Here is a 22,748-nt window from a genome sequence, read left to right on the forward strand (position 1 = left end):
TTCCTGAGGGCTCTGCAGAGGCTGTTAGGGATGAAGCATAGCATGTGTGTTCCCGGCAGATACCTGCTGGGCAGGGAAATGCTCTTTTTCCTGATGGGGTTGCACAGCTAGTCTTTTGAGGTGTCTCAGGGTGGACTGCATGGCTGGTCAGAGTCTACTCTGCAAGCCTGTCACCCATCGGATAGAGTGCTTCGCTGAATGAACCATGTGCCATGCCAATGTGTTGAGGAATGGAGAGAATTACCGAGGGCACACAATGGGTCTGGTTAGAAAGATAACTTTCTTTTTGAGAAAGGAAAATTGACGATGAATGATCTAACCATGACCAACATGTCTTACTTATTTAGCAAAACAAAAAGTGATGCCAGCTGCATTGAGGTTGCATCTGTTCTGAGGATACCTTAGAATACGTGCAACTTCAATGCAGCTGGCGTTGCTTCTGAGGTATCCTCAGAATATGTGCAGCCTTTTCCCAGACAAATTTACCTTCTTAACTTCTCTGAGAAATACAGAAGAATCTTAAATTCTGTTCTGAGATGGCGGCTGGCATTTGGAAGGCGCACCTATGTGACCCTTGGAAGTTCAGTGATGCACACTGTTGAGACGGACAAAAGGAGTAACTGTCTATCTCCTATTACTAGTAGAGACAGTGTAAGTTAACCACTAGAAGACTGGATTCATTTGTTCAATACCTTGTGTGTAATTCCAATTTTTTACAAGCAGATACACAGTAATACAGTTGTCTATGAAAGTACCTGATGTGGCATGGGTCTGCAGTAATTGCACGTATTATGCACAAGGCTTTTTGTATGCAGCCATGCACCAGATAGAGGATTGTGCCATTAATAGTTTAAGTAGAATTTTTTAAGCACTGAGCAGAGTTTCAGCTCTGCAGCCCTCATTAACAGCACTGACACGAGGGCTGCAAGTGCACTGGGCAGTTCCTGAAAAATGTACTGGTCACTCCTTTGTGCAAGCCTTCATACTTAACAGATTCATGATATAAGGCTTCTGGTAAATGTCATGGCTCCACAGAGAAATTTAAAACTCTTTTGGGAGGTTTTAAATTGGTTCTAGAGGTTGTAAAACAAAATTCTTGTTCTTTATTAAAGGCAGATTGTTTAGTTCACACAGAAAGAATGCCAACAGGCCAAGTGCTTCTGCAGCGTTTTCACAAACAGGGTTGATGAAATGGCTTGATAAAACAATAGTTTTCAATTAAAATCAATTAGAGTTATCCAGGAAAGATAATGAGGGTTTTCTGAATAAGCCGACAGTTTAAATGGGAGCTTGCATTAAAACAGGTCCCAGGGAACATGTGTTTTGCCAAACAGCAATTCTGATCTTTGTTAATTTGCATTGCTTTTCCTATAAGCATTTATCTTCCTCATTGTTATAACTGATACAAACATCTTTGGCTTAGACTTTCTGTTACATATTGTGTTTTTGCAGCAGGGTAACCCATGCATCTGAGCCTGGGCTTTCTCTCGCCCACCAAATCCCGACCCAAGGCATAAGCCCAGGGGGTTCTCAGCACCCCCAAACAGGGAGTCAGGATCACAGGTCAGTCTCACCTGCCCCTGCGTTCTGGGCTGCCATTTTATCCCGTGGAAAGTCCTTTCCCTCAGTGTACGATAGTTTCACTGTGGCAAAACACCTTGGCTGCTTGGAGATGCTCCTGCTGATGCAGCGCTAGCTAACTCCTTGCCAGCCTGAGGAGTACGATTACTCTTGAACTCAGGTCTTTTGCATTGTTGCATGTTGCGCTACAAGCCAAATCAAGCCATTGGTCTAGTTTGAGGCTTACATGTCAGGACAGCTTTATTTTAAAGCAGAATTTCTCACTCAAAGAAAGTGTGGAGTCTGGCCATCACTAATGAATGTGTGGCCATGAAGACCAGCCTAAGAGCTTTCTAATGGTATCAGTGGCCTGCAGTAACTCGCTTAACCTTTCTGCCACAGATGAATTTAGGCAGTAAATGATGGTCTGCAACACAACCAGACCCTGGAAAATCTCACACGGTTGTGCAACAACTGCATGCTTTGATACCACATTACACTTTGTTTTCGAATAAAGGAAGCCAGATTGGGAGTGTTTCATGGTTACCAAAAGACCCCTTCAAATGAAAAAAAAAAACCAAGTCAAAAGTTCTGGAGCGATTTCTGATTTCCAAGAAAATACATAGTCGCGCCTTCAATTAAAGCTAAACCATGGGTTTATTAGTTCCTGGTGATACTGGCGTCAACCTGTTGCTTTAGTCGCACTTCAAACTGTTGCTGCGCTACCACTTTTGACGTTTTCTTTCTCTAAGAACCCGAGATGGAAAGCATAAAGCACTCCTGATTCCTGATAAATAAGCAAGCTGAGGAAGCTACTTAGAAGCAATTGTGGCTGAGGGCGAATACTTTCTGAGAGCTGTGGCTGTGCTTGTGCGGGGCGGGGAGAAGAAGTTCCAGAGCAAAAAAGGAGGCCTAAGAAGTTGAAAAACTGCTGCAGCTTTTGTCTTCGACATGGTTTGAAATATGATTGGGGTGTAAATAACATAATCTGGCCTGACCTATACTCATCTGAGCAATCCCTTGCAAGGCCTGTTCCCATGTGTGAGGTCATTGGAGCTGTTTTCGTAAATAAGAGTGGTGAGAACTCACTCAGAAATACTAAAAATAACTTTAAAAGGAATTTCTTTTTTTCCTTGGTTACAATTTATATTCTATTTCAGAGTGCCTGACTCTCTATGCAAATAATTGTTAAACTGTTGCCATTCTTATACAACAAAAACAGAACTTAAATTGGACCAGGCAGACTGCTATTTTTACATTGCCCCTTTTTTCTTAACATTATAAAGGGGAAGGAGGAAAAATTGTGATACAGTTCACTATACTTGTTTTGTAACTAAAAGAACCAGTTACAAGATTTGTTTCCTTTTCCCTGGTAATATTGCTGTCAGCTAATTAAACACCATTTTTATTTCATAGTTTTCATGTAACTAATATGAGTATATGTAATGCAGGCTTTTCTAAAAGGTGTGGTTTTGGTATCAAGATTGCTTCTGTAAAATGTGAGATTGACTCTGCAGCCCACCTCCTTGAAAGCTCCTTGTGGTCTTAGGAAATGAAATGATCACTGAAAAATTGGGGGTTTATTTGCATATAAGCATAAAAACTGCCACTGCAGTGGCAAACAAAGCTTTTAAACATACTGAGGCTGAAATTCCTTCCTGTAGAAAGGGCCAAGCCCAAGTCTCTGCTCATTAAGCTATTATCTTGCAATTTATTCCAGATGGGTGCAAACCTGTGTCTTCAACAAACAAACTGCAGGTTTGGAGCTGGAATGCCCCTTCATCCTGATTTTGAGATCATGAGAGAAGTCCAGATCATGAGCTTAATGCTGGCCCTCTGCATAGGAGTGAATTTTACCCTTAAGATATGAAATGAATTTCCAGATTAACCAAACATGCGAGTCTTGTTGTAGTTCAGATTTTCTCATGCAGTTGTACACGTTGCCTAGTCCTCACCCAACATTCATACTGATTTATTTGCCATATTCACTTGCATTTTGGGGATGAAAACATCCGTGCTAAGCTTGTGCTGTGTGTTCTCAGATTTTCTATTCTTGTTCTTCTGCTTTCTCTGTTCCTTCCATTGCTTTCTGCAGGTATTTAAACCCATGGTTCAAAAGAGAATATAATGTAGCTAAGTGGGTAGAAGATGTGAATAAAAACACTGAAGGACCATACTTTAGGTATTTTGTAAATTAATTCTATATCATTTTTAAGAGCTGTTCCAGCATATACAAATATCTTGGGATTCCTACCTTGTATAAATCAATACAAGTTACTGTAGGTGCAAAGGGCCCCTCTTCTTTTGCTGCATTTTGATGTCTGTTTTTGGCTTCACGTGCAACTTACAGTTCTTTTCCTGAATGTTTTAATGAAGCCATTAAAAAGGGTGTTTGTAGTGCATGCATTCCCACTGTCATCTATAGCTTGTAGTAGCTTTCTCATCATTTTATGCCAAGTAGTGTTTTATGGGCATGACACATATTTATCACTAATAAAGTAGTAGTAACTTAAATAGAATGTAATTTACTGAAGCAAGTGATTTCATAATACATTTACTCTACCCACTGTCTTATATAGTGCATACTAAAACTTAAATGAGAAAAGAATAAACAGTAGTGGTATTTTACCCTCAGAATACAATGAATTAATTAATATAATTGGAAAATTAAATATATGAGAATATACTCTGTTTTATATATCTAACCACTAATGGATCTGTTAGAAGTGAGCATAGGGTTCCACCAAAAATGTCACTTGAAAATATTTTTGAAGGCAAAAAAATGTATATTTGATACATTCCAAGCTAAAGAGAAGTAACATGCATGAGGCTGGCCTCCCTGTTGTACATGAATCACGAGACCGAGCACATTTTAGTAGATTGCCAAAAGACAAACACACAGCTGGGAAAAAAGTTTGCATCAGTTGAAAAAAAACAGCCTAGCATAGGAAGGAAGGAAGGAAGACAGCTTATAACAAGTAATGTAAAACATAAAAGAAATCAGAGAAGTTGTAAATTGACTTAACAGATATGCAGCCAAAATAAGAACTGTAGAAACAACGAACAAATGAATAGAAAGAGAAATCATTAGCCAGAAGAGTTAGGGTTAGTAAGAAGGAGTAAACAGAATGTTAACAAGAATTTTGATACACCAGGAGACACACTAATAGTCCAAAAGGACAGAAGGATTCGGTATATAAGTCCAAAGTGTTCATCAGAGAAAACATGATGGGGTCGTATCACAGCATGTTGATGAAACACTTTCTATTCCAGTAGTAACACTGGAAGATATTAAACAGCAGCTTGTGAATTTAGTCATTTTTAGAACTATGTACCCTGCCCAAAAACATAAGAAGAGCTGTCAAAGAAGTTTTTTATACCGTTTGTGTTTGCTTTCAAGAACTCTTAAATCACTGATGCAGAAAAGCTTTCAGAAGAGCAAATAGGGCCAGTGAGGTAAATGGAAGCCTTGCAGTTCTGATTTCAGTTCTGATTTCAGTCCTGAGCAAGGAACGAGAAAGCCCTGACACAGCAATTCAGGATTTAAAGGAGAACGATGTAAGTTGTGCCAGTCAGCATGAGCCAGGTCTTGGTGTGGTGCTTGGACATTTTGATGCGGTGGTTGCAAGTCCTGTAGTTTTACCGTGGCTGGCCTTAGCACTGGCATATGGGGTCCTTTCTGATGTCCACAGCTTAAGAAGTGTGCTGAAGAACTGGAGAGGTTTAAGCATATAGCCCTGGAAAACAGTAGAAGAGACTTCAAGACCTCAAGCTGTTTAGTTTAATGGAGCAGTTAAAGGCTTACTTGGACCATAAAATCCCTCTGTGCATATGGAGCAAAACCTTTATGGGGGTCCTTCAGACTAGGAGATCAAGACCGATAATGACCAAGATTCACTGAAAGGTGAAACTAGGCAAATTCGCTCTAGAAAGGAAGTACATTTTTATTAGCAAGAGAAATTAAATCTTTTCCTAAAAATACACTTTGGACCTTTGTTGTTCAGGCAGTGCAATCATAGTCACCCGCTATAACCTAGCCTCATAGCTGTCTTTCAGGGTGTTCATATCAGAAGTCCTCTGACTGCGATAAATAAAGTCATTGATGAAATATGATGATAGCACTAGTTTAAAATATGTTACTTTAATGGGATTAGTTAAAGGGATCTGAATTCCTTTGTGGATACTCTTAATTTGGTTTTCATCTTTTGATATCAGTATGTCTTGATTTAGCAAGTGGATTAAATTGATGGGGGTGTACCCACTCAAGGGTTTTCACTGTTGCACCAGATGAGTCACATTTCTAATTGTATTTGAGATAAACTGAGCATATTTTTTCTTCATAGAGGAGGCGTAAACTGATCCATGTCAATTTTAAGGGCTTTATATGAGCAGAGACGAAACCTAACTTAAAAATGTTACTGCATAGAGGCTTACTAATGACTGCCTACAGCAGTAACTTTAGCTTTAGTAAATGAGAGAGAAACTAAAATAACTTTAGAAAGCTGTGTGTCCTAATTAATTGAGGTAACTATGGGGAAGTATTCTGCAGGTGTATTGGGGAAGGGAAAGGATTGAGTTTTCTCCTGGGATGAGTTGTTGCGAGAGGTTACACTGGCTGCTGCAGTCTCTCCAGAACTCGGGTGCAATTTGTGGTTAATCTGTCGCTGGCAGGAAAGCACTGTTCCTAAGAACAGTCTGTTTGGAAATCATGGGGCTTTTGGAGCCTCTGAAGTCGCTCATGAACAAGACAGCCTTGCAGTACTTCAGGAAAATGACTGAGGGGTGATTGCTTAATGCATAAAGAGCTGGAGAAAACAAACCACGCCTTGTTTAATCAGACTGAAAAAAATATGTCCAGCTGATACTAGATTGTAGGAATCCTAGCCCAAGATAAGACATTTACACCTGATAATTACCTGACATATTTTTATTGCTAGTCTTTGATTTTTGCTTTCTTTTAAAGAGACCTGGAAGGAACACTGCTGTTTTGCTCGTCTCCTTATAGTTTTAGGAAATAGTACATTGATGGCTGGCGCTGTTGCAGGTAGCAGAGTTAAAATACAACCAGAAAATACAAGAACACTTCCAAGAATTCCTAGGAAAGATGCAGCTTTTCAAAAAATACCGATACTATGTATCAAAAAGACTCCCCATCAGCTTAAAAAACCTACATGAACCAAAATTTGCCTCCCTGACACTTAGTGTCCTAGTTACCATTTTTTTCTAGTCTACAAGTCTAATGGGTATCTCTGTATAATTACTTTTTATTAATAATAATCATCATAGCTGATGTCTGTGGTGCCAGAAAGCTCCCACCTGTGGAATTCCCTTATATAAGAAACTAAGATCTGTAAAGAAAAATCTCATTTCCCTGCTTAAAGTCTAGGCTAGATTTTAATTTTACAGTCTGAGTAAGTGCCAGGATGTAGCTGCATAACTCTAGTAATAAACCCAAGCAGGAAACCTTTTCCTGATTTCACTTTTTATTACAAGGAGAAAGTAGTCTGTTAGGGATCTGCAGCCAGAAGCAGGCTACTTCTCCCACAATACATTGCAAGGGCAAATCATAGTTTTGCCCTAAATTTATATTTCTTTGTGGAAGGTCTGGGGGAGGCAGAAAAATCCTCCAGTTCAGAGCGTGGCCAGATTCCAGGTAGTGAATATCTTCTTGAGTCTCACCGCTAGCTGTTGAAGGAAATTCACTGTTGTGCAGGTGTGATTCCACTGTGTGTTTTTGTTACTGCCAACTGCAGTGGTGTATGTGCAGACTGACCTTACAAAATATACTTGAGGATTACTTCATATCCTTACTAAATTTTGAAAAGCTCAGGAACCATGATGGTATGAGGAAATCAACTGTTAGAATTCCAAAATGTGGCATTTCTGTAGATAATTATAGACAAAAAAGACTAGAAGGAGCACATAGCTGCCTAAGTTAATGCAAAAAATTACAGTAACCTAGATTCTATGGCAGCGTATAAAAGTAAAAATAATTTACAAATAAAACAGATTTTTTAGCTGAAGATCCAGGACACATGCCCAGAGGAAAAATAGCTGTCCAGTACCAAGAAGGCATTGCCAAGGGGCATGGTGGGCAGGAGACAATAGGCTATGCATTTCTGTCATATTTTTCTGTGCTTTGGTACTCTTGCTTTCTTCTTCCTTGATTTCTTCTCTGCCTCCTCAGCTGATCATTACGCCAGATTTAGTTCTGCTGCACAGCCAAATGGCCTGTCTGCCACATCCATTGCCTTACTCTGTGAGCATCCAGCAGACAGGGCATAGTCATGACAGACCATTATCTCCCTGTTTCTCTGAGGCAGTTTTAGACTGTGCTTTAGAAAAGAAAAAGTTCCTCTCTTGCTGTTCCTTTCTCTCAAGAATTTGTCTTAGCCTTCTTAAATTTTAGTGGTCTCCTTTGACCTTCCAGTTGCTATAATGAACTGCAGTTACTGGAAAGCTCTGTCAGTTTAAGCCCCTCACCACCGAAGGCAACAGGCAGTTCAGAGTCATCCTAATCTTGTCCAGAATAACAAGATGCGACACCCGGATTCCTGGGGAAAGGCGGCTTTGTCGCCCTTTCTCGCAAGCTCTGCTTGCAGGATCCATAGCTGATGTGGAGCCTCACTGTTGAAGAAAGCTGCTGCGAAGGCAGCCTTCTCTTAGGAAGCTCTGCTCCTTCAGGAGAGAGTTTTTGTGATTACAGCTAAAGCAAAGTATTGGCCTTATTGGTAGCCAATGGCAAAAAGCCTACTGACATCAACAGGATATGCATTTCATCTCAGGAATTAAGCAGAGGAATTTGTGAAAGTGTGGGATTGCTTGCTTTTGGGAGCAGGCCTGTGCGGTGCTTAAAATGAAGCTCTTCCATCTGGGGCTGTTGCCTGGTCTGCAGTTCCCCCAGAAGCAAGCTGCTCTTTTGCTGCTGCACTTCTTCATAGCCTTCACTTCCTGAGGAAACTTGGATGCAAGTATATTTTTTGAAAGGAACTGCATTTAAAATGTTTAGCCATATCAGTGCCCATAAGAGACTGTAAAATCCTCATGTAGGCTAATGTAGACTGATAATAGTGTAGGCAGAGCTGAATACAGATAAGCAAATGTCAGAACAGTCTGATAGTATCAACACTCAGGCTTCACCTGTTTTAGCCAGGTTGAGTTTAAAATGAATTTCATTAAATTAATTCAGTTCACAAAACAGAAGGAAACATAGTACATGAACAAGTAAAATCTGTCAGGGCCACCTGCCTTGAATTTGACTAAAATGGCATTTGAGGAGGTCACAAGACATTTAGTTGTATGGCCAAGTGGCATTTCAACACTGTCTCTTTTGGGCCAACTTTCTCTCAGTTTCGGTCAAGAGAAGGCAGAGTAAGCAGACATCTGCCTGCAAGAGCACATAGAAATGTCCTACAGCTTCTGCAGCATTTTGCTCTGAAACCCAGTATGATGCACTGTTAGTTCCAGCTTCAAGAATGGAAGGAAAGGCACAACATAGCCACTAGATCTTGCCTTCTGGTCAGAAACAAAAGTTGTTAAAACACACTGAGGTGCATGGCTTCATTTGGGGTTGAGAGTAGAATCTCTGAAATTCTGTCACAGAGTGCATAAGACCAAATGCAGCCTGGCTATCAGTCTGTATTTCTGGTTTCTCATGTGGGTTCAGGTGGAAGCAACATTTGACAGGGAAGCTAATGGATGTGATATCAGGAGCACTAACACCCCCGTGAAAGCTAAATGGAAGCCAACCCTAACCCGAACTGCAAAGTTTTGCCTACCTTTAACCCTGGCATTACCCGCAAGTGTCCCTGAATGCTGTCCTTTTTCCACCCTGTAAATGAGAAAGGTCGTTTCTGGCTCTCTCTCATTTAAAGTACATGTAAATCTGGGATACACAGCACATACACAATTGCAGGGCAGAACCTGAAAGGTGATTAAAAAAACCAGCCAACTCGACTTGTCATATAAGATGGATTTTAAGCGCTGTGAGCATGCGCTTGAGTAGTGGTAGGTTTCCACAGTCTCAGTAGATGGCGCTAAAGATGGCAAAAACCAGTGCATAAATGTGTAGCAGAAATAAGTGGTTAGGGCATGTGAGGGGAGGGCATGGTCATTTCTTTAAGTGTGCAACTGCATTCTCAATGGATTAGGGGCGTAAACTGCAACCTGCTGGAGGAGGATGGACATACTGTTCCCAGACTGGCCGTAGGTGTGCCCACACAGGCTAGCAGCTCCGTGCAAATAAGTCACATGTGCAAAACATAGGCAAGCTACTGTGGGGGTCTGGGCTTCAAAATCTTTCTTGGGTGTGTTTGCATGGGTTTTGAACTGATGTTTTTAAAAGCACTGCCATTAGGGATAATTTGTTCTCTGTTTCCTCCAAATCTTTTAAAAACTGTTCCGTATAGTCTTTCAGATAAAATTCCACAATTGTGTCAGAAAGTGGTTTCTTCTCTCTCACCACCAGCTTAGTGATCTAAAAGTTAGATGTTTGGTCTTAGTCAGTCATCTTGGAGGCCTCCGCTGACTGCAGTGCAAAGTTGTAGGTACCATCCATTGGTGATTCAGCAATACAAATTTAGCCATTTAGTCATGCTCTCTGCTCATGCTCATTTGTAGACTCTTTCACCCAGATGCCTGTGCTCTAGATACCTAGCGTTAAGTGAGAAATAGATATCTAATATCCATGACTAGCTAATCACAGATCTCTTGTGAGACGTCTGCCCCCCAACTTTCTTCTGTGCAACTTCTTTTAAGTATGATGGCTTCACAGACTTCCTTTGAGCACTGATTCTAATTATGATTTCTTCCTCTTTCATGGAAAAACCTGGCCAGATTGTGCTGGTTAGGTTTTGGGTTGTGGCGCAAAGCTCCCTGACTCCAGGCTCAGTGAGGATCCTGCTTAGGTGCCCGCTGTACAGAGAAAGTGCTCAAGGTGCCCCATCCTCAGGGAGATACAACTCCTTCTGGGGTCACCTGGGCTGATGGACAGGTAGAGGGCCCTCCCATGGCTTTCCCCCTCACTGGGGCTTGTCTGGCCTGTCAGAGTGACTGGCAGGAGCAGTCGGGACACGTGGGAGGCGACGTGGTGCCTGGCTGTGGCACAAGGGATGGGGTGCCGAGGGATGGGGTGCTGGTGCTGTCATCCTGCACACCGCCTCCCAGCTGGTACCTGGGTGAGCAAACAGCTCCCTTGTGGAGAGTACTCCGCCGAGTCTCACACCCTCAGTCCCCTTCTTTAATTTTCAAGTGCCTCGTTACAAGTTTAGACATGAAGATCTTAAATCCTACTACAGCTGTTGGGCAAAATTAGTAAATAATTGGGATTATTGATAATCTGTAAATTCTACCCTCTTTGTCTTCCCCGCCTCATTCTCTCCTCTGATTTTTTTAATTCTGGATCTAGTAATAGTTTGAGTGTTAGGAATCCTTATCAGTCCAAATGTGGCTGCAGATGAGAGGACTCGTGTAGTCAACAGCAGAGCACTGAGCACTGTCAGGAACTTTTTTATATATTAAAAAAAAGAAAAAAATTGTTATGCAGCCTGTGCAGTTTGGTGCCCAGATTTGTGATGCTGTGAAATGTGAATGCCTTCTTTTATACTGCAGTAGCTGTTTAAATTTTCTTCCTGAAAACTTTCACGTGTGTCCAGTTCATCTCACTGGGTGCTCAAAATGCATGTGCTGAAGATACGCTCTTCAAAAGGCTACAACATGAGGCGTTAGAGCACTGTGGGGAGCTGTCACCATATAATTTCCATTGACACCCTGTTGCTCGTGACTACCATCAATCATTGTTTATATGGGGGACAAAAGAGTGTGCTGTCACAGGGGGTTACAGACACAATAAAATGATGCAGTAGTCTAAAATGAAAGAATAATTATTTAAAGGTAAAAGAATTTCACTTAATTAATAGAGATATAAAACAATTCCAGACGCAGAAGAGCCCCATACCTGCCGGTCCCTAGGTTAAAGCACGGGATCCTACAGCTGCTACTGTGGGGTGGGGGCTGCTGCCCGGGTGGCTTCTCTTGCACCTTGATACCAGTGATGTTGTTAACAGCTCATCACTGGGTCCACACCTGTGCAAAACAGCCCCTTGCTGTGTTTGAGAGGTTTTTGATTGCCTTGGAACCGAGTATAAACTGCTTCCCCAGGGACATTTTAAAATCAGAAGATTTTAGGTAAAAGTGCTCAGAGGGTGTCTGGGTGATGTGCCCACACTAGGGGAAGGCCTCCTTTGAAAAATGCCCTCAGTCTGCAAAACAGAACAAAAAAGCCAGGGTAGCTCAAGTTTTCTATTTCGAGGCTTTTTTTCCTTTTATACTGCCCATATTTAGAGCCTGATAGAAACCTCTCAAGTGGGAAAAGTGCAGAATCTCAAAACAGAAGCATAAGAGTTTTTTGGGGTATAAAATTTTAGTCAATAATGTGCTGATGCCTTATTGACATGAAAAGAATACCTTTCATGTGATACAAACATTTACTTGCTACTGCTTACTCTACTCACCTTGTACAGAAATGCTGATTGCTACTGACTAATCAGTCCATTTTTGTATATTCTCATCAGACTCTTTCTTTGGCTGGAACAATATGCACTGTATGATGCTTGCATGTTTAATAATTTGTTATTAGCACTTTGTATATGCCTTTGTTACTTCACAACTAACAGTTTGGCCTCTAAGTGCATGCATTTGTGTAAATTAATGTGTTGTTATAGAATAGTAAGTTTATTTGCTATGTTTGTATCAATATATGAGGTGTGTTAAGATATATACAAAGACACTGATGACTGATTGTCGTTTATTCATCCACTGGCAGAAGACATTGTTCAGCTTGTCTTTATACTACTACTGTTTCTAGTGAGGCTTCATAATGCCATGTCTTTCTTTCAGTTCTCTGTTTATTCTATTGCAGTTTTGATTTGTTAATTTTATAGTGATTAGTTATAGTACTATATAAAGCAGCTTAAGAAATCATTAATTATACAATACAGTTCTAATAAGTGGTAGGAATTTTAATTTTTCTTCCAGTGTTCCTGAAAGCTATAAATACCTTCATTTATAGTCATGAAATTTTAGACTACTGATCTATCAACTTTTACTCCCTCACAATATTGAGCTAATAGTAAACCACAGTAAACACTTGGTTCTGAACCAAGCTTCAGAGTAATGGCAGTTGCTGTTGCAGTGCTAGGACCCAAAGACATCGCATTTATTTCGTGTGTTTCAACATCTCAGGACACTTTCTCCTGCAAAGTCTCCTTCTTCATCCACTGGATCTATTGCTTCCAGCAGAAAATACCCTTACCCGATGCCACCACTTCCTGACGAGGAGAAGAAAGCTAACAGGCAAAGTGCCAGGGTATGCATGTGTTTTGTCAGTGACTTGATTTGATGGTAGTTTTTCAAAAGGAAGGCATGGCAGACCAGCGTCTCTGAGTAACACTGAGAGCAAAAGCGGCTTTTCCTTCATATCTCTAACTCCAGAAGTTGCTGAAGGCTGAGCCTCTGGCACAGGTCAGAGCAGCCTCAGTGGCTGCGTTTGCAGCTGTCTGCTAAGGTTGCTCTCAAAACTGCCTGGAGCCCAGGATTTAACTACTTGTCCTCTGTCAAGTCTGAAGCCTGCCTGGCAGTGGGTAACGCGGGCGGCCTTTGGGCTAGGCTGGTGGCCGTGGAGGACGGGCAGCCCCTGAGCTGGGGTGCTCCTGGCTCTGCTCCGTTAGCTCCTCTGGGGACGCCCGACCCAGCCGCGAGCGTCCCGGCTGGGCTGTTGCAGAGTTACCCTCCAGCGTTACGTAAAGGTACATCAGTCGCAGTTAAGTAAAACGTGGTGGTGCTTCATGAAGCTGGTCTGGACGTGGGAGGACTTTGCAGCCTCGTGCCCTGAGGCTGCCCCGCGCCCGGGCCGGCAGGAGCGGCTGGAACAGGCCCTGCAGTGTGCAGTGCAGCCTGGCGTCAGGCCCGGGAGGGCTGCAGCTGCTGCCGCAGGGCGATGTTGGCCTTTGCTTTCTTTGTGTCAAGCCAGCGTGGCCCTAGCAGATCCTTGAGTAACCAGAAAATCAACGAAATTTGCTTTTGGAGTCTCAGCAAGCCTTGCCGAAACGTTCCCAATTAATCTGCTGACTGCGATCTGAACAGTTACCACTCGAGGCCAGGATGAGACCGACCTGCCTGTCATTTGTGACCCAGGCAAAGTAGATGCAATTCCTCAAGCAAGCTCTTAACACTGCTTAGGTAACAGCCTGTTTTTTTTCTTTGGTAACCTGTTTGTGTTCCCTTTGTTCCCTCTGCAGCTCTGGGAGACTTCCATTTAGGTCCACTGGCTCCCCGGGGTGACATCAGCACTGTTTACTGCAGATTTTATAGGAACTCAGCATCACTGAGTCGTTGCACATTCATCTGCTCTTCAGACAATCTGAAAGATCAACAGAGACACCGGCGATCGCGGTGACAACCTCCTCTCGTTTGGAAGGGAAAAAGCAGTCCTTTTTTGTTGACTAGAATTTTATGATTTTGATGTAAAGAACAACCAAAATCATAAAAGTTAACAGGGGATAATTAGACTGGATGTGACATGGCTCTTCCACATGATGACAAATACACTTACAGAGAATTACAGCTGCAGTCAATTTACAAGTCCCAAGTAACCGAGGTTTTTCTTCGGTTTAATGCAGTTGCAAATTAGATCAAACCAGGACTGAGAATGAGTGCGCTGAAGAATGCAGCCGATGTAAACATATACGCCGTATGCATGAACCTTGTGTTCTTTACTTTCCACATGTAAGGGAAAAACAACATACTGTAGTAGAAATTAGCATGCAGGAGTAAGAAATAGGATTTTTGTGACAGGATCTCAAGCTTTGAAAGGCAAATATTTTACATAAACTTCAAACAAACAAGGATTATATCCTTTTTTTTTTACTTTATGTGTTTATAATCTCAGAATACAGATTGTATATATGTAAACATTTGATAATGTCAAAAATAGCTGTTACACATAAGTATATTTTGCCAAATGCCTAAAGAAACAGTCATGACTAACATCATCACACTTCAATTTTTTTAATATTATGAGCAGACAACTTTGCATATACAGAAGATACAGTACTGTAAAAATGTGTGTCTCAGAAACTGGTGTTTGACCAAAATCTACACTATCTTTTAAGTAACTGACAATCTCAATTGTATCGTAGAATGCGGAAATCAGAGCACAGTGACACTTTGTCTTACATCATCATCAAAGGAACCAGCCAAAATGCGTTGCTCGATATGGTGACTAGTATGTCCTCACACAGCTGTAACCGAGACTAATTCTGCAGACAACAGAGAAAGAGTCTTTAACTAATGTTGAGTACAAACTTACTGGAAATTTGGGAATACTTCTAAGCAGTCAGTTCAGACTGTGGTGATGTCAAGTCCTTTTGGTGAGACTTACATATTTGGTAAAGCATTTCAGACACATTTTAGAGGGCAAGGTGTAGCTTATGAGAGGCGTAATGATTTCACCACACTAGAAAATAAAAATGCTGGGCAAGTAGCCAGTTTCCTTACTATTTTTAATTTGTATTTGTTACTGGCATCTCCTTTACTATGCGTTAGAATACTGTGCCTCCTGTCCCTGAAATCCCCTTTACAATTTTACAGTTTATTTGGGCCTTAAACTGAGTACAAGCGAATTTAGCCACCAAAAAAAAAAAAAAAAAAAAAAAAAATCCTGGAAATAAAACGCCTTTTGCTGATCTCATGCATAAACGGGTGGTGTTAGTCTGACTGCCAGCAGTCCGTGTGTTAAAGGCTGAATAATACATTGCTCTTTGATTTCTAGTATCTGAGACTTCTAAAGGATATTGTAAAATAAATGTGGTCTTTTGATAGGAAGTTTTCATTCGGTGAGAAAAATGGGCCATATTAAATCAGTTTATAATTCTCCAGCTCTCCAGAAGTGACAAATTCATAGCCTCAGGTAGTAACATTACAGAATAAAACTTCTGTTTCTGTAAAGTGCAGCAGAATACCTTGCCCTTTAGCCGTATGAACAATTAGATGTTATTATGACAGGAGCATCCAAGGTGTTTCTGAATCTTCTACCTCTTACATGTATTTCCTTTAGTAAGTGGACCCAACACTCGCAGCCTTTTAATATATTTTTTTTTAACTTTTACATCTCTCAATAAAGTCAAATATATATAAGGTTAAATTAAGAAATTTTTGAAGATGTCAGCAGCTGTAAAGTATGTGAGATTTTTAGATGCACAATATTTTATGATTAGATTGTGTGCTGGATTATAACAAAATACTGGCCTTGAAGTTGAAATGATTTCCTTCACAGTCACAAGGTTCTGGTAAGTATTTAGGGGGAGTACAAATGAGGGAGGACAGTGTACACAGCCAGAACATCTGGAAGGAGCCTGTCACTTCTCCTTGCTTTAGGAAAAGATTCTGCACTTTCGTGAAGAGTAAATATCTGTCAGCACTGAAGAATATTTTTTTGCAAAGATTTAATTTGAATGTAGGTAGCTGGATTAAAGATGGTTGCTAGTGTATAGTTCATGAAATTTAGGGCCTGAGCCATAATCACTTGAAGTCAGTATAAGTCTTTTATTGATTTCACTGGACTTTGAACTGGACCCTCAAGCAGTTCACCCAGATTAGGAAATTACACTAACCTGATAGCCTCTATGTTACTCTGTCGCCTGGAAGCTGTGTTTTCCTTCCATATTAGTGTCTTGTCCTTAGTAACCGGACTGTTTATCATGTGCCTTTTACGATACTTTGTTTGAATACAAACTAGCATGTGATTTTGAATAATCCTGTTAAATTTTTGTGGCTATTTCATATTTATCATCCTTTACTCTTCCCTTTCCCTTATCAAGAAGCAGCAAGATTTGGCAGACAGAACTGAATGTAACATACTGGCTGTTTGTGTAATGTTCATAGCTTGTTGTTTCAAAAACGAATCACCCTCCTGACTGTATTTTCAATGTACTATGTACTTTCAGCTTCTCTCTTGTTTTGGTATCATTCATTCCTAGCATTTGATGATACAGTTATGTGCGTACATTAATTTTAACAGTCACTCTCGCATTTGGAGATACGCAGTGACTGGAAATCTAGTGAGCACTGACTTTAAATTAAATAAATACTGACTTTCACTTGAATGGGGTCAAGAGAGTGAGAACATCATGAAACTTGGTCTTTTGCAAAACTGTTCTGCAGGGAATTTTGCATTGAGTTGATAACTTGGAGACATTAAGTTGTTGCACAAAACCTGAACTTGTAGGGCTGTGTGAGCCTCTAAAGCCAGTGGAGGTCAAAGAGAGAAGTTGTTTGGTGGTTACGTTCTATCGTTTTCTACTTTTAAAATGTAGTGTGTTTGAAAACTGCCGGATTAGTAACCCTGGAGATTGCAAATATTTTTATTTAACCACAGTAGTTACAGTTACACTGGCAATAGCAATATTAAATTGCCGCATAATACCTCATCCAGTGTAAAATGGTGTGATTGTGTTGTCAGTGAGGTAGTTCAGTCATGCTGATTCATTCAGAGTCAGGCTTTTATTTGCTGGTTTTAATCTTTCTTTTCCCACTTCTAAGAAATGAACTAGTTTGTGCCAGCTATGTTGTAGATATTCGTTGAAGTGGGGAGGTCATCAGTTCATCTCCAACACATTATGAGTAGTTGTCCATGTTAGCATAGGACTTGCAGGATAAGCGATACTTACTTAAGTTAGTGTTAAGTATTTCAGCATGTGGGAGAAGAATCTTGTATAATTTAAAATAAGGTTAATAATATGATTAACTGATGGAGATAAAAAAAAAATTAGAGATTATATCCAAATAATAATGCTGCAGTATGATAACATCATTTTACAGTTCAAAGTTTACCTGCTTAGTCTGGATTTGTTAAGAACTTCAGTAATCCATACTGTAGACTTTTGAGGAACATATTTAGGCAGTACACCAGAAATGGTTGTGATTGATTGATAATTTACATGTACATTTGTTATATTATTGTTATAATATGAATAGTTTTAGTTTTTAAAGAGGCTGTTCATTACTATATAGCATATCTTTGCATAAATTGTGAACTTACAAGTCACTACTTGCCAATTATGTGATTTGAAATGTGACATATGTCTTTAAAGATAGCTACTTCTAAATGATTTAAGAGTTTTGTTCTTGATTTATGAGATCTTGAACCTGCTAAGCTGATGCACTCATTAAATACTTTTGATTGTGCTAACAATCAAATGAGCAGTTGGGCTATAGCCAGAATTAAAATAAGAAAAAAACCCTGTGTCAACAGCTAATATGTACCTGAGTCCTCTTATCTGAATCACCATTGCTGATTTTAAATGAACTAGATTGTCCTGTCAACATTAATGCAATGACTGTTTTCAAAACCAGGGCTGAGAATAGCTACATGTGCTATGGCAAGTATGCATATACTTCTGACCAAATTTGCAATCATTTCACTGCTTAGTATTGTGGCTGTGCAGAGGATGATTAATGATCTGCCAGGTTATGAGAACATGTGATGTTTGCCTTTGCTGATAGGATGTAAAGTGAAACAATTAGAAGACTCCACAGTCACATGGAATAACAGGTTTGCTCTTACGACTTGCTTTGTCACCGAGTCCCGTACCCAGCTGTTGTAAACAAACTTACTGAACTCCAGCTTAAAACTAGGCAAGCTCCTCTTCTCTTCCATCTTCCTACCCACTCCCCCTCTCCAGAAAGCATTTCCATGAAGGGTAGTGGCATCCACTAGGAGCCTTGTGTGTTTGTTGGCTAAGATCAAGCAACTGAGAAGCCAATGTTACAAAGGTGCTAGAAAGGTGGAAACCCTTCCACATGATGTCCTGGATAAGGTCTTTTCAGTGCTGTTTATGGTGCTGTAAATATATTTCTTGCTCTTGCTAGTGTGTTGATAGAGCCTCATATCTCATTTGCAGTTTACACTGGTTCAGCATTTGGTGTGTCAATCATCCTGTGTTTTTCTTGTCCTCTACCATTTTCAAAGGATGAGTTGCTTGAATCACTCACTCAGATAACCTAAAAGCTGTGCTGTGTTCTCCTGTTTCCCCTATTCCAAGGCTCAAGATCATCCATTTCTTCCTCTGAGCTATCTGAATATCCATGTCATTAGCAAACTCTGTGAGCCACTTTCATCAACCACAATGTGAGGTTGGTAACTCATTTTAAGAGCTTGAGCATTCTGGTCTCTGAAGCCATCTTTTTGGCCCAGAATAGATTGTCCATCTGACTGCTGATGCCCCTCTAGTTGCATGGCTTCCAAATCCTGTGACATCTATTGGGCAGTATGGGATTTGGCTTTCATTTTGATTTTGGCTTTTTCCTGAAGACAAATACAAGTAAATGGCACATGTATGTGCAGTTTATTGTCCTGGGATTGCATGGTGGAGAAAAGTTCCTATGTGGACATAACTATTAGGCTAATATATCAGGAGAGAAGAAAACAGTGAACTGATTGTGAAGACATAGTTGCAATATAAAAAGCACTCTCACAGTATGCTAGGAAATCAGGTAATACTTGCTGGTCCATCTACACTGAAAAACTCTTTTGGGCTGAGTATTTTCCAAGTTAGTTTATGAAGAATATTTTTGGTGACTCAAGTATCGATGCTGATATAAACTAAAGCTTTGGAAAGAAGCAGCTCTCAGAGCCAGCAGGTGGTATCTTGTCATTCCACAACTGTTTTCTTCAGCTCTTTAGAAAAAACCCTATAGTGGTCAACATCAATATGATATCTGAGACAAGTAACCAAAACAAGCAGTGAAAACAAGTTCAGAACACAGGAAGGTGTTTGTTCTCTCACACTTGAGAAACTTTGTACCTGACTTTAAAATTGGCTCATGTAGCCAGGTCTGGTGTTTTTAAATCTCTAAAATCAAATCCACACCAGTTTCAACATCACTTTAGGTGACCGAACTTTAGAAAATTTCTGCTATGTAGACAGGCCATAATTACAATATTACTCAGAATGAGATAAGGAAGATTGGGGAAAATAAGAGGAGAAAAGCAATTAAAAAACATGTTTCCTAAAGGGAGAAGAATAGATGTCTTACACTATTTTTAATTACTGAAGCATAAAGTTTCAAAGCAACAAGCTAATTTTTTTCTGTTTGTTTCTGTATTCCTCTGATTAAAAAAAATAAAGTTTTGGTTAAAAAAGATTAACTTGAGGCCTTAAGACCGTATATATTCTAAGTTTAGCATGGAGAGTCTATTTTTACAACCAAATTAGAAATTCCTGTATATAGGCCTGACTGACCTTGTAAGTAGAGTGGTGCTAGCAGCTAATCATGCAATATTGTAAGGCTCTGTATAACAGTAAATGCTGATTTATTTTGATTATTGGTACAAGGACTCCTGCTCACTGCCTGTGTAGAGAATCTGCATATTTTATGCTTGGAAATACAGTCCAGAACATATTCAAACTGTGAATATATAACCTGATTTTTTTTCTTAAGGGTAAAGATATATTACAATATGTAGTGTTTTATATAGAATACAATACTTATTTTTATTGTTGCATAAATGCAAAATATTTTTTTCAGAATAGCAAAGCATTACAGAATTTTTAATCTGCTGGAGAAAACACTATTTACAGTATGACCAGTTCTTTCAGCAAAGCTTTTGAGGTAGTATATATCAATTGGCTCTGCCTGCTTCATTTTGTGCTAATGTTGATCTTGGGCATTGCTGTAAGAAAAAGCTATCTATTTTTTCACTGATGCTAGCCCCTTGGTAAAATGCTTAGAGAGATAAGGAGAATCTTGTTTCACCACTGGGACTGGGCTAACGTTAGCAAAAACAGTCAATCTACATCATATTGTTGTCTTTGCTAGTTAAAACCCTTTAAAAACTCTTACATGACATAATAGAAACAAAAGATTTTGACAAACACCAAAATGAAGCATTGCAATTTACAACTTTGTAGCTTTGAGTGTGATATTTTTGTCATAAACATTACAGGCATTGGGCTGTTGAAGTGAATGAATCTGGCTTTCATGTAGCTAAACAAAATGTTGCTTTTTATAAAATGAAATCATTGTAATTTGGGGTTCTAAATTCCTGCTCACTTTTAATAACAGCATCACACTATCCACTTCTATGAGAGTATTTAATACAAATGCCTGTGGTTTTCAATGTTACTAACATATTGTAACATCAGTAAAGTGACTTTCAATGACAAAGATTCTCATGTGTATTTTGTTCTTGCAAGTCTTTCTTTACATTTAGCACTTCTATACCCTATTTTAAAGTCCTCTTTAGAAAGTGGCACTGAATGCATGGGAAAAAGTGATAATGGATAGTAAAAGAATCCAGAAGGTATTATTCTGCACTTTTTTAAACTGCAGATGTGAAAATGATCCTGTGAGCTTCTGAAGCTTTGGCTTAAGTTCCCACTGTAATAAATCTGAAATTATTGTTCCTCAGTTTTGCATGTCTGAGGGCAACCTAGAAGAGTGTGTGAATTCTTTTTTCCTATTAATAGTAACCAAAATCATGTATTCCTGTAGACTACAGACTACTATTGCATAGAACCAAGTCTACAGCAGCCAAACTATTCCCAATTTGCATGAAAGTCAAGAGCAGCCATCCCACTTGCAATCATATAGAGATCCTTCTCCACATGCCTTTTGGGAAAGGGAAACACTTAAGTTAGAGATAACTCTCTCTCTCTAAAGCAACCAGATTGTATCTTCAACTTGCTTGCTGAATGTACTCTTAATAGGTAAGCCATTTTTGCATAGTTTTCAAGTATTTTTAGTAATATAACAGCATATGCTTAAAGTCAGTCAATAGTAATCATATTTATTAGCTCAGTTTATATCTGTATAGACAAGAAAGATGATCTAACATCTCAGTCCCCAGATTTTTGAAATGTTTATGGACAACAAAATGCAACTCTTCCTTTGGTTAACTAGAATTCATTCCTGGTTTTGGAGCTCTTTGTTTTACAGGTTTCCTTGTGTTTCTAAGAAGATCCATGAAAAAAAACATGTTGGGTCATATCATAGTTGTTCTTGCAGCCTTTTGCAGCCCAGTAGTTGGTCAGCACTAAAATAGTAATTCTGCCTGGGGAAGTAAACTGAGGAAGAAAACTTGGAGTATTTGTTGCTGGGCCTCAGCAACATTCTACTCTTCTTTCAGTGCTATAGACGTTAGTTATGGCCCCTCACTTAAAAAGTAAATATAAAAAAATTGGACAAATAGTGATTATCCTACCAAATCCTCACCTCCTTTGTATTTTGGGAAACAAAGTATTATACTTACCTACTTCCACAATAACTCTTGTTTTAATAAACTGAACTATTTTACATCCCAGTCCACATCAACTAAACACAGTTTTTAAGCCAAGCTATGCAGGTGCGATTTTACTCCCACATATTATTTTATCAGTATGTCTCATTATCTATAGCATAACTTTATACCTATAATGGACTGTGGAACTTCTGGGGGTCTCAGACCATCTAGTAAACTACATCACAAGAGTGTAATGTTTTCCTTCGCGTAGTCATCAGTAGTTTCAGAAACATAACTAAGTATGAGATAAATGTTGAGATAAAAGTTGTGCAAGTAATGAGTTTTGGTAAAAAAGAGTCTCCTCATTTTTAAGGTGTAAGGATACTGAATACTACTGCATTTGTGCAAAATGGTCTAATCAAAATCCTACAGAAAGAATGGCCTTTTGCTGCACACTTTCCTTCTTAGTTTTTAAGCTATAAAAGTTCTGAACTACAGCAGAACTGCTGCTGGCTACTTAAGTCAAACCTCTGCATCTAGATTTCGGTTGTTATGTTAGAAAGGCTCTTGGTAACATTCAAAGTCTGTTTCCCAACTTTACATGCAACAAAACAGTGTACAACAGTCAGAATGTGGAAGTACAACCATGTCCATGCCTTTAAAATTCATTTTTCATAGCAGAAAGAACTAGCCTCTAAAATGAAACTAAAAGCATTATACAAAAGATTTTGATTTTAAGAAGTAAGCACTATTTGCTTCTTCAGGTGGTACCAGCCCAATTTGTATTTATAGCTTAAGAAACTAGAGATTGGCATTCCACGCTATTCTCAGCTGAAGAAGTTTTAAAATCACATCTTCCAGCAAGCCTTCTGCCCTGAGAATTATTTCCATTGTTTGTCCAGTGACACAG

At 39.6% G+C, this 22,748-nt stretch overlaps 1 protein-coding gene across 11 annotated transcripts in view; it reads left to right on the forward strand.

The window, feature by feature from the left end:
• The window catches only part of ADAM22 (ADAM metallopeptidase domain 22), a 143,476-nt gene extending 122,692 nt beyond the window's left edge, over nucleotides 1–20,784 (forward strand). For 3 of the 11 annotated variants that reach the window (XM_064506016.1, XM_064506017.1, XM_064506019.1), the window contains 4 exons: nucleotides 1,453–1,563; nucleotides 3,656–3,742; nucleotides 12,802–12,925; nucleotides 13,857–14,009. In XM_064506016.1, coding sequence (XP_064362086.1) covers nucleotides 1,453–1,563; nucleotides 3,656–3,742; nucleotides 12,802–12,925; nucleotides 13,857–13,877 — 343 coding nt within the window. In that variant the 3' untranslated portion in view covers nucleotides 13,878–14,009. Of the gene's footprint in view, nucleotides 1–1,452; nucleotides 1,564–3,655; nucleotides 3,743–12,801; nucleotides 12,926–13,856 lie in introns of all 11 variants that reach the window. The other 8 variants (XM_064506020.1, XM_064506024.1, XM_064506027.1 and 5 more) reach the window with 5 other exon arrangements.
• Nucleotides 20,785–22,748: the final 1,964 nt, after the last annotated feature.

The sequence above is a fragment of the Dromaius novaehollandiae genome, chromosome 2, assembly GCF_036370855.1.
Source record: "Dromaius novaehollandiae isolate bDroNov1 chromosome 2, bDroNov1.hap1, whole genome shotgun sequence".
Taxonomy (NCBI): domain Eukaryota; kingdom Metazoa; phylum Chordata; class Aves; order Casuariiformes; family Dromaiidae; genus Dromaius; species Dromaius novaehollandiae.